Source organism: Emydura macquarii, unplaced genomic scaffold, assembly GCF_026122565.2.
Source record: "Emydura macquarii macquarii isolate MOO-44397 ecotype Brisbane River unplaced genomic scaffold, CSIRO-AGI_Emac_v2 contig_67, whole genome shotgun sequence".
Classification (NCBI taxonomy): domain Eukaryota; kingdom Metazoa; phylum Chordata; order Testudines; family Chelidae; genus Emydura; species Emydura macquarii.
This window is the reverse complement of record NW_027130204.1, coordinates 2,766,594-2,778,981: the sequence shown is the minus strand read 5'-3', so window position 1 is coordinate 2,778,981 and position 12,388 is coordinate 2,766,594. Positions and strand designations below refer to the sequence as shown.

At 52.2% G+C, this 12,388-nt stretch overlaps 1 protein-coding gene across 2 annotated transcripts in view; it reads right to left on the bottom strand.

The window, feature by feature from the left end:
- Positions 1-3,393: 3,393 nt before the first annotated feature.
- SYNPO2L (synaptopodin 2 like) overlaps positions 3,394-12,388 on the bottom strand; it is a 42,443-nt gene continuing 33,448 nt past the window's right edge. For both annotated transcript variants that reach the window (XM_067537836.1, XM_067537841.1), the window contains exon 4: positions 3,394-5,956. In XM_067537836.1, coding sequence (XP_067393937.1) covers positions 3,624-5,956 — 2,333 coding nt within the window. In that variant the 3' untranslated portion in view covers positions 3,394-3,623. The remainder of the gene's footprint in view (positions 5,957-12,388) is intronic.

Genomic DNA, 12,388 nt, shown 5'->3' with positions numbered 1-12,388 from the left:
CCTGCAGCACCCCCTGCTGTTCTGATTCTGGTCCTTGCCTGAATGCAGCCTGACAATGCTGGCTCATGGTGTGATGTGAAGTGATGTCAACAAGATGGGACGAAGCTGAGAGCCAAGAGACTCCTCTGACTTTGGTTCTAAATACGGATTTGACTCAAGGTCATTAGGGGTGAAAACCCTAATCCAATGCATGACCCCCACCCTCCCTGTTTGCACCACTTACTCTCACGTTGGCACATTGCACCATATTATTTCTCCAGCTAGGTCAGATTAAATCACCATTAATCTCAGTTTCAGTTTCAGGGTCTCTACCTGAGACACTCCTGGGCCAACTGAGCATCCGACACCATCCCCCCCTGAGAACCCTGTCTCCCCTGGGTAATTCTCTGACAGACAGTGGCACTGGGATAACCCCTCGCCTTTCTGGGGGTCTGTCTTCACTCGGAAGTTCACTGGAACTTTTACACAGCTGTTGCCCCAACCCTATTCCTGTCCACACAAAAAAACCCTATTACCTGAGTTTAATGGTGCTTCTTACCGGGACAAATTAGCTCATTGTGGGTCTATGAGCTAAATCCTAGGTCAGGTTTTCACTCAGGCTGGTAAGCCACCTACTTTGTAATGTGGACACAGGCTAAATCATCTGAGTGCTGATGGTCCTCCACTGCCTTTTTACAGTTCCTCCAATGTGCACAGAAGGACAGATAAGTGCTCCATGGTTCTCCGGGGTAGAATCACAGAACAGCTCTGATTACAGCAGCACAGCAAGCTATGGCCCTGGAAGTCCTCGCGACACACACAGTGGCATGCAGGACCAGTGAGGACACTGTAACTCAGGCAGGGCCTTGCAGTGTGGCTGCTCACACCCAGCCCAGGCTAATCCTGGAGGCTCAGACCCTGGTGCAAATCACCTGGGCTGCACCTTGGCTCATTAACAAAGGGCCCTTTGGGCAATTCCCCTCAGCCCTTTCTGGTGGCTGTGGGTCTGGGGAGTGAAACCTGGCTGCTCCTCCCTTCAGTACTGTTGCTTCTGCCTTAAAACCCCCCTTGGAATGTGTGCTATAGACTCCGGGCCTGTGGAACTGTGGCCAGTTGGACTGGGGAGAATCTGAATGGAGCTGGCATGAGGATACATTTATTTTCCTTTGTTTCAATTCAGTCTATGCCAAGGACAGAGCTGCCCCCTGTTGTCAGGAAGGCTCCTCAACACTCTCTTTCCTAGCAGATCATCAGGGATGACATAAAGGAAAGCTCCAGCTCCACATGCCAAGCAGGAGCTCATGTAGCTCATTGAAGAGGGGAGTACGTCATAAGTCCTGTCCACACTGGGCATGAGACCATTTGTAGGAAGTGAGTTTGGGTTTGGCTTAAGTGCTGTTCCAGCCAAACTGATTTCAGATCTAGTTTGATTGGCCAATGGAGACAGGGTTGTTCTCTACTCTTCTCTGAGCTCACTTCTGTGCCTGAACTGAACCCAGTTTTGCAGACCCCAAGCTTGAGATCAGTTTCTTCTAATCTCTAATGTAAAGGAAGGAGCATGTCTGCTGGCTTGGTGACAGCTCCCAGCCTGGGCAGCATTTAGGCTGGGTCTACACTTAACACATGTTGATGTCACTGGGGCGTTCAGGGGTATGAAAAATCCAGACCCCTGAGCACCAGAGCTACGCTGACCTAACCTCTGGCATAGAGGCTGCTAGACTGATGGAAGAATGCTTCTGTCAACCTAGTGGCCGTCGCTTGAAGAGGTATTGCTTCTGCAGCAATGGAAAATGTTGCGGACGTCTGCATCTATGCAATGAGGTGACGGCAGCATAGCTACAGCACTGTAGTGCCGACTTGGCCCTAGTCTCAGATTCTCACTCCTTGGAGGTCAGTGGTGGGGAGGGGGGCTGTGAATGCAATGGTGATGACCCTTCCACCCCCTTAGCTTCAGCAGTGTGCAGGGGAGCCAGCACGGCAGTGGGCGCACTTTCTCCTGTCTGCAGGGTCAGGCTACAGAAGCAGCTGAAACGAGGGAGGGGGCCAGATTGAAAAGCAGGAAGACAGACTGCAGGTAACATGCAAGCCAGAGCGCAGCAAGCCCATGGCTGCCTGCGGGAGGGGGATGCTCCCTGTTCACATGCCCTTGGTATAGGGAAGAGGCCATACTCAGGTGACTGAGGCCCTCCTGCCACGAACCAAGGCCCGAAAGGAATGACTAACCGCCCACCCCAGTGCGAGCAGGAGAGAGAGCTGTGCGGCCCGGTGCATGGCCACGGGTCCCCAGGGAATTTTAGGCCGTTCTGTCACTATCCAGCCCTTCAGAGAAGCTCTAACTGGATTTCTGTGAATCCCCATGCACTGCTCCTCTTCTCCCCATTGCCTCCAGCTGGGCTGGGTCAGCCCACGTGAGGGGCCAACTCCCCAGCTGAGCAAACAGTTCTCAGGGGAATATCACATTGCTCATCGTCTCCTGTCAGAGACTGCACCAAAGTCAGCCCTGGATCCTTGATGAGCCAGCCTTGCACTCTCCTACACAAGTGTCTCTCCCACGTACTGCGTCTGCCACCCTGAACTGAACAGCCAGTAGCTGGGCCTCACTTTGCTCTTCTGGCTTCCCAGGAAACCTCCTTCTCTCTTGCATTCCTCCAGACTTGCCACAACAACCTTTCAGCCCCCCAAATGGCCCCTGAGTAGATGGCTGCTGCTTGGAGCCAGCTGGGAGCAGCCTCCCAGGGTGAAGGGCTCCAGGGAAACCCCAGGGCCGGGGGGGGGGGGGGGGGGGGGAACGACAACGGACGACGGACACCCACCGCTGGCTTCTCAAACGCAGCCTGGTGCCGGAAGTGTACGCGCACTTCATGGCTGTGGCTGTCGTAGGCAGAGGGCCCTAGGTGTGAGCAGATTAGGGTGACCAAATATCTCAAAATTATAAGGACAGTCCCAGTATTTGGGGCTTTGCCTTATATAGGTGCCTATTCCTCCCCCTCCCTCTCCCCCGATTTGTCACACTTGCCATCTGGTCCCCTTAAAGCAGATGCCCACGTCTGCTGCTGCTCCCCTGGGAGGCAGGCCTGGGAACATTGTCACCCAGGCAAGGGCCTCATTTCTCACTTCACTGGGGTGGGGAGACTCTTCTATTAATGTCCCCACCCCTCATGTCCCGTGTAAACCCGGGCGAGGCCTTCTGCGCACAGTGCCTTGGTGTCCCTGTCGGGGAGATGGGATGGCACCTCCTCACCGGGGCACTGAAAGGAGTAACGGCATCGTGTTTCTAAAGCCCAATGGGGATGAAAAGTGCTACCTACCCATTAGCATGGAAATCTCCCCCTCCCATTCCCCTGGCCCCAGAGACAGGAGGAACTGCAGAGAGGGTATAGCAGAAGCAGGCTTCTGACTATACAGAGGCTGCTTTCCTCCTGAGTCCTCCTGCTCTAGTCACAAGGGGTAAAATCTCACAGCGACACTGCCAGGCTGAAAACAAAGAGGGTGGGGTGGGAGTGGGCAGGGAGTCTCTTCTCCCCCCTTTTCTTCATTTTGCGTCACACGCCCTCATGTACTGAGCTCACCTTAAAGACACCCATGGGCCCTATTGGGGTCAGACACCCAGTCGTGCCCACGTATGGGGCAGGGCAGCTCCTGGCTCACTGATGCCCAGAGCCTGGCCGCCACACATGCGCCTGCATCCCAGTTTTGGCTGCGGAGAACCTGGGTCTAGCTACCTGGAACCCGGAGGAGGAGGCTGGGTGTGGGGAAGCCCCTTGGCCCACATGGCTGAGCTCTGGGGAGCTTTGGTACAGCTTAGGGGCCTGGCTGGGGCCGGCCTGGAAAGGGGCAGGGGTGGGGGGTGCGGAGGAGGTCACTTCCATCCTCCACACTGGCGCATCCAGTGTGGTGGCGGAGCGGGGAGCCAGGACTGTGGGTGCCAGGCTGCTTGCAGTGGGCTCGGGGGCAGGTGTGGAGAACCGCCGGATCTCATAGGTCCTGGCTGTTTTCACAGGTGCCTGCTTGGCAGGCGTGAAAGATAGGCTGGTCTGCTGGGTGGGCTGGGATGGAGGGCTCTGGGGGTCAGCGCTCGGGGACTCCCCAAAACAGAACATGGCTGATTTTAGCTGGTAGGGTTGGTGGCACATGAAATCAATGGCCTTGATCCCTGATTTCTGGCTGGGTGCCTTTTTCACTTTGCTCTCTGCCTTGCTAGCCTGAGACTTGCTTGCTGCCAGGGGGTAAAAGGGGGAATGCAAGGGGTTGTAAGCAATTGGGGGTGGGGCACGGATGTTGGAAGAATACTTCCAGGATGATGGCAGAGAAGGGGTGGGGGAGGGGGCCCTGGGCTTGGTGTCTGGCCTCGGGGCTGCTTCCACCACAAACTTGTCCATGCGGCTCTGTCGCTTGGCGAAAAGCTCTGCCCCTTTGCCCCTCAGCTGTGGCATGGTGTGGGCACCATTTAGTAGCCCAGCAGAGGCACCCTGCTGCTGAGGCTTGGGAGCCACTGGGGGAGGGGCCTTCTGCTTGCGGCCCAAGGACTGCATGAAGTTGCAGGCCTCGGCTCCTAGACTGAGGAAGTCCTCCTCCGGCCCAGACTCGAAGCCTGCCCCTGGGTGGTCGCCTTTGGGTTTCTCATCCAGATTCTGCACCAGAGACAGAAGCTCGGGGTTGGGCGAATTCTTCTTCTTCTCTTCTACGGCACTAAACATGGGCTTCTTGCTGCCCCGCCGGCGAGCCTCCTGCAAGATGCCAGTTCGGGGGGCTGGCACCGCAATCCTCTGCTCCCTGGCTGTGAAGGGTTCAGAAGCAGGTCGTGGAGTAGCTGGTGAGGCAACAGTATACGGCTGGCTGGGTAGCAGAGAGCTGCTCACCTCACTGGGCTTCTGTGGGGCTGGGCTGATGTACAAGGAGGAAGACGCTGTCCCTCGTGGCTGGTGGGTTGCAGCTGCTGCATCCCCCGCGGGCTTAGAGGGAGTGGATAGAAATATGGAAGCCGTGGAGGTCATGGCTGGGTTTGTAGATGTCTTAGTCTCAGGAGCACTTCCGCCTGCGGCTGGCTGCAGGGCCCCTGGTGCTGTTGGCCTGCCTGGCGCTGGAATATACAGAGAGGTTGAGGAGCTCGCTGGACCGCGGTGTGGCATCGCTGATGCCGTGGGAGGTGGCACTGGAGTGCCTGGCGAGAAAGGTGGAGCAAGTGTGCTCAGCCCGCCCAGACTGCCACTGCTTTTCTTGGGAGCTGAAGGCCTGAAGATGACAGAGGAAGTCACGGGGCGCTGCCCAGAAACCCCAGGAGTGAAGGGCTGTGCGGATCTGTTGAAGAGGCCCTCTATGCCTGGAGATGGCATGGCACCTCCTCCGATGCTGCCTGGTGGAGACTGGAACTGAGCAGAGGTAGATGATGGCAGCTTGCTGGATACCTGCACTGCTTCCACATGGATACTTAGTGGAGCCATGCTGGCCTCCTGCAGAGCAGGTACTTCTCCGTTCACCATGCTCTGCTTTGGCATGGCTCCTGGCGGTGGCTGATGGCTCTCTGGCTTCTGAGCCGGGGCTTTCTCCACCGTATACTGACCAGCCCTTTGCCTCTGCTGCTCAAATAACCGTGCTCCTTTGCCGGAGGCTTCACACAGACCCTGCTGTGTCTGCCCCGGCTGCTGCTCAGACTCTGGCTTGGGCTTTTCAATGTCCAAGTAAGTGTTGTCCCAGTCCGAGTGGTTGGTTAAGCTTCGGGCATCTGAGAAGCCTTCCTCATCAAACTCTGACTCACTGGTTGGAAAGACACCATCCTCCTCCTCATAACAGCGGTCTTCGTCAACACTCCCAAAGCTGACCAGGGTGTACTTCTTAGCCCTCTGCCTGCGCTTCTTGAACATCAGCACACCCTTGGAGTGGGGGTTAGGCGCATCCGTCAGCAGGGATGCAATCGTCCGGCATTTGGTTTTGGCTTCTTTCACATTCTTCTCTTGCGTGCTCTCGCTGCGATGTAGCTCTGCCAGGGACAAAAGAAGACAGGTTCAGGGCTCTGCAGGAGACGGGGCTTACAACTCAACTGATTGTTTCTAGCCTCCATACAAGGAGAGTCATCCCACCCCACCACTCACGATAATTTCAGGAAAAAATGACTTCTTGAACATAATGAAAATTGCAGCCCTCTCTTTTTCCATGCTCTCACCATGGGACAGGCTTCCCCACCTACTGCCAGGGGCCGTCCCTTCTGGACAGCCAGCCTGCTGCTGGGGTCAAAAGTGGCTCAGTCCCTGTGCTCTGCTCAGACCTGGTGCTTTCTCTCAGTAGAGATGAGCAAGGGTCTTGGACTGATTTCCTGGGGTTTTGTGTTGTGGATAATTGTCCCCAGAGAATTATTTCTGTTACTTATCAGGACACTTCACACGGAGGCTAGACCCCCCCACACTCTGCAATTCACATTGGGCTGGAGCAGCTTGTGGTCACCCTGGGACAACCCTGATGGGAGGGCTGGCGCAGAGACATGGCCCCCCCTTTCTCCATGCCCTGCTTCCTGGGGGAGCGGGAGCAAACCGTCTCACTGATCTCCAGAATGCAGCCACCGCAGTTGTGAGCAGGTCCTGCCCAGCTATGCAAGGGCAGGAAAGTGTCTCGCTCCCTCCTCCCTAGGTGCTTGTGAACTGGAAGTGCTGAGTGCTGTGGTGGTACGGGGTGTGCACATTCACCGCCCCCTGGAAACGTGCCATACGGGTAGCAATGAGCCTGTGGCCCTGAGAACAATGTCTCCCATTGTCCTATAACCTCATGTCTGTGCCTAGCCAGGATGGAGTCTGTCAGCACATGAGGAGGAATCCCAATTGCCCATACTTCAGAACTGGTCAGCCAGGCCAGAAAGGATCCTTTCCCACAGGCTCTCCCATGGCCTTCCCCATTGGAAAAGCCACCACACGTCGGGACCTTTCCACTGCCTCTGCCAGCCTGCCGACCAGCACAGCCCATGGGCTGGGACGGTGTGTTCCCTGCCAGTGTGCAGGGCAGGGGGGCTCTCACAGGCCCAGGGGTGAGTCCCCAGGGACTTGTGGGAAGAGAGTTCATGGGCACGACTAAAGACTCGGACTCTGAAACCAACAGAAACCTGAAAGAAAATATAATTCCCAGGTGATGTCTCATTTCTTTTTCCTGCTCCTGATCCTTTCCCCTCAGGGAAATGACTTTTCCTTCCTTCTTGTCTGCCCTGTGTCCCTTTCACTTCAGCCCCCTGCTTCACACATCACCGAAGAGAAAACAATGATGTCCTCAGTCAGCTGCCACCCGTTCGTTAATAAACTGCACAGCACCTTCCCCTGTCCATCGAGCCCCGCATTCCTGTGGCACAGAGACACAACACGCAGCCCTGCTAAGGTGACTCCCACTGGATCTCGTGGGGCAATGCTGCTAGTTCTCCCCAGCACGTGCAGGAGAATACGTGAAGTGCGCAACCTTACCACATCTCACCGTCTGCCACTTTATTGCCGGGAAGAATAGCTGTGACCAAGCTTGCCCCGACAGGAGTGCAGCAGTGGGCACAGAGCTTACCTAATGATGATACCATTGAGTCCTCTGTGTCACCCCTGAAGCCATCGTTTCCCTCTCTCCACTCCCACCTGCAAGCAACCCTTTGCAAAGGTCACAAAGCTGCAGCCTGTATCACTGTTTCCTGCTGGTCCAACTCACCCCATTCAGGAATATCAGACACTCCCTGCACCTTAGGCTTTTAAAACAGGTTCTGGTTATTGTGCTAGGAAGCTTTCAATAAATACAAGGAAAGACTCAGCACAGGATGTCTGGAGTTCAGAGCCATTTCCTACCAAACATCATTGCTACAGAGAGGCATCTCTACATTGAGATCTAACAAGGAAAAGGCCAGCTTCTTCTCACTCAGAACACAAGAGCCAGCCCTCTCCCCTGTGCCCAGAGGGCTGGAAACAATGAGCAAAAATGCCAGTATGCTAAAGGAAAAAGAAGGGCACCCCATTTGCACTGGCATGCACTGGGCTGGGAACCTCTCCCTCCACTCTGACAGAGTGGCCCCGTTCAGCAGAATTGAATCAAGACATCCTTTCAGTGCGACTCAGTGCTTCCCTGGCTTTGCCCTTCAGGTGGCCTCTGCAGGGCTACAGTCACAACTCAGTTTTCTCTCCAGAAAGGAGTCCTTCTCAGGCGCAGGGTCAGGGAGATCAGTGAGATTTCCCTCCCCCTGGTTAGTCTCACTTACCCTCCCTGGATCAAGTTCTGGTTCCATCCCTGTTGGGAGGAAGAGCAGTGCCCCAGAGGTGACGCCAGCCTGAAACATTCCCCCGTGGGCACTGAGTAGGGCAGATTTCTAGCACTGGCAAGCCGTGGCTAAAGAGTCAAATGCTGGGGTCTGTGCCGGCCCAGGTGGCAGCACAGCAGCATGAAGGCTCTTAGCTCTGGAGTCTGGGGCTGGCAAACCTCTACTAGGGGAGGCTTAAAGGCAGCCAGGGTCTGGGGTACGATTCCCCCAGCACTCGGGCCTGCCTCAGTAACAATATCCAGATGCAGCTTCTTACCCAGTCAAAAGAGTTCCCCCAGTGGTTTGCATTCAGAGAGTCCAACCCCCTCTTGTGTCCATTCAAACTACACTCTCTGTGCCTTGGCCCTCTACAGACACTCTGGCTTCCCTCCCCATCCCCCAGCTTACCAGAAGGAAGCACTTTCTCCCTTGCAGTCTAACTCCTTCCCCCTACCTCCCAGCACAATCGTCAAAGTATCCAAGTTGCAAAGGCCAACAGCAATTTGAACCACATGGGAGAGGGAAACGCTCCTCCGGTGACTCACTAACGTGGGGCTAGGAGAGCAGAGGAGAGAAGAAAGTCTGTACCTGCATAGGGCTGATCCAAGCTCTTGAACGCAGCATCCAGGCCTGGAGACTTGGGCATGTCACAAAGTCCATTTAACTCACAGCTCTCCATAGCCAGAGAGGCAGAGTGGCTCCCTGCTGGAGCAGAACCAAAACTAAAGCGTCCAAGCCCTTTGCTATCAGCTCCACAAGCCTTTTAAAGCCTCTCTTTTGTCTCTTAGGCATCGCTGCCGAAAGCCATGAGGTCACTTGCTCTATTTTTATCCTCTGTGCTTCATCACTGGGCAGTGTGATGGACATTGTCACCTGTCACTTGAATACTCTCCCTCTCCCCTTTCCTGCCTCCGCAGCCTGGGTGTAAAAATAAGAGAATACGTTGGCTAGCAGTAATGTTTGTGCAGTGCAAGCGTCAGACAATGAACAGTGTTTCCAGCCCCTCAGGGTGAGGTTTCCATAGCTAAAGTATTGGTTTCTTTCCAGACCTTTGGGGTTGCAGATGCTCTCCTGACCCAGCGTGGGGAACAGGAGAAATGCATACAAAAGGAGGTGGTCGTCCTTTCATCACAAAATCTTAGCGTCCATGCAGTCCTCTCATCAAGACAAGAAGGAGAAGATGTTAGAGGGAGACATTCTCTTCCTGTGTGTATCACTTCTATGTCCTAGGAGACCCAGCCCACGGCAGGGACTTGGGGATTGCTGCTGTGTCTCAGCAGTGAGCCACACTGGCAGAGGTGTATCAGGGTTACTTACTGCCTGTACATGCATGGCCGAGTTGAGTATGGGTGACCTACAAGTGGACTGGCAGAGGATGTTACCTATAGGGCTAATGTGTGTTGGCACATCCCTATGAAGGGCCAAGGAATGGTACTAGAAGGCAGGCACTGGATGCAAAGACTGGGGTGTATTGGCAAAGCTGTGTGGCCGCCCAGCACTGGAAACAGGAGGAGTGAGGCATGACAGAATTGTGTTAGAATGATGTGAGCACCCGGGGCTGGATTGTGGTGGTGGGGCAGGGAGTGATTGGCAGGGCAGAGCTGGAGTCTCTTTTCAAATCTGTGTGGTGGAAGCTTACACAGCACCTCTCTACACTGTGTCTAGCCTGGGTTTGTATTAACTACTCATCTTGTCCATGAGCAATACACTCACTCTCCATTAAAAAACCTGACTTTTAAAAAGTGGCATTGTTGGGTGATCCTCCCTTCACAGCAGCCAGAGATTTGGAAACATGGTACTCCATGAATCAAGCAACTCCTCTGCAGTGTTAGTATGTTTAGAGCAAAGGCTGACCAGGGAAGGTCTGACACTGCCCCTGAACTCCAATAATCACTGCCTTACTGCAGTGAATGGGAGCTGGTCAGGTAATAGCCCTGAGGAACAGGTCCGCTCTCTCAAGCATAGGCTCTCAGAGCGTGATAAAACAAAAGAGTTTCATCTTCTATTATTAATATTTATACATTCAGGAGTAAAATGTCTTAGGGAAAAGTCCTACAGAATCTAGTAGAGCATGGCGACCTTTTAAACCAACCTGTGCGTATCAATAGCTGGGATATAATTCTCTATCACATTCAAACAGGCAGTTTACAAATTCTATAGGAAGGATATAATTCTACTACATTCTATAGATTTTGAGGGCAATTTCTATAGAAACCTTTCAGTGAATGTCTATAGAATGCAGTTTTTGTCCCTATTCCATTCTGTAGAAATATTCCATAAGGAGTAACTTATGCAATTTGGCACTGATCCTGCAAAAACTCATACACATGCGTATCCTCACTACCATGAAATGAGTGGCACAGCTTACTGTAGTAAAGTTAAGAACATGCAGAAGTCGTGGCAGGATCAGCACTTAAGACAAGAACAAAAACAGGTGAACACAGAAAAACAGCTGACTCACTCCCATACCTAATACTGCAGGCTCATTTGTTTGCCACAAACAAATCACGCTTAGTGGGAGCTTTTTTTAATAAAAGACCCAAGTCCTAAGAAGCTTTATGAATCAATCTCCTGTAAAGAGGGCATGTATACTGTGAAGATCAGAAATGGGAATTATTCCTATGTGCTTAAATAATTGTGGAATGCTGCCTTTTCATATGGTGTCACCTGGAATTCTATTTTGCCAGCTATTTCTGTTACAAAAGGTCATTTTTCCATAACTGATGTTGCAGATAACTCAGTCAGTCAGTCAGTCATCAGAGGTTATGGAAACTTCATGTTCTTTATATTCAAGTCCTTTCAAAATAAGATCTTAAATAAGTTCCATTGGACTCCAATGCATTTCCCTAGTCAAAGCCAGCTTATCAGCCCGCAACTAGCATTGGAATTGCAAACAATAAGTTTATAAATAATGAATATATTATTTTCTTTAAATTAATGGCATAACTCTTGGGACAAAAAAGGTCCTTCCTCAGTCCTAGGTATTGGCATGCAACCATCACCTAATCCATGCATACAAAAGCATGAGGAGCTAGCCACCCCAATTACGATCCCTTCTGAAACCCTTGGTACTTACTAAGGATGGCTAACCTGTCCTGCTGCCTGCACAACCATGGCTAAACTGCTATTTTAGTTCACTAGCTTGATAAGAGCTAGCGTGGATATGTCTATCTGAGTTGTAAATATACCTCTCACTCCAGAATAGACAGCTCCACATAGGACAACGTGCGCTGGGAGACGAGAGGAAGTGTTGACTTAAAGTTCTGTTTGTTCTAAATTATCCTCCCTTCTGCAGTCATATAACATGAAGGTGGAGTGCGCATTTGATTGACATAGATTAGTGTTTGTTGACCATAAGGAAGACAACACAGAAGTAGTACTATTGGACCCAGAATGGACACCGGCAGAACTCCAGTCAAATCTTCCTCCCAAAGAGACATCATGAACCATTAATAACTATTCTCTCTATTCTATTCTTAGTCAATTGTGTAGCATCGTACAGCAGTTCCACCTAATCCACATTTCTGTCATTGTCATATGGGAAGGTCATGTGGAACCATATCAAATATCTTACTAAAGTCAACATGTACTGTGTGCACTGCATTTCCTTCACCCACTAAGCCTATTATCTTATCACACCAAGGATGGCTGTCTGATATCTTTGGTTTTGATTAATCTATGTTATTTATTATTTATCACCTTATTTTAAGCTGGTGCTTTCAAACTGACTGCCTCGGTAACTTCATTGAAGCTAAACATACTGCTCTGTAATTCATAGAATCACAGAAGATTAGGGTTGGAAGGGACCTCAGGAGATCATATAGTCCAATCCCCTGCTCAAAACAGGACCAACCCCAAATAAATCATCCAAGCCGGGCCTTAAAAACCTCTAAGCATGGAGATTCCACCACCTCCCTAGGTAACCCATTCCAGTGTTTCACCACCCTCCTAATCAAAAAGTTTTTCCTGATAGCCAACCTAGACCTCCCCCACTGCAACTTGAGACTATCGCTCCTTGTTCTGTCATCTGCCACCACTGAGAAAAACCTAGCTCCATTCTTCCTGGAACCCCCTTTCAGGTAGTTAAAGGCCTCTATCAAAGCCTCCCTCACTCTTCTCTTCTCCAGACTAAACAAGCCCAATTCCCTCAGCCTCTCCTCATAA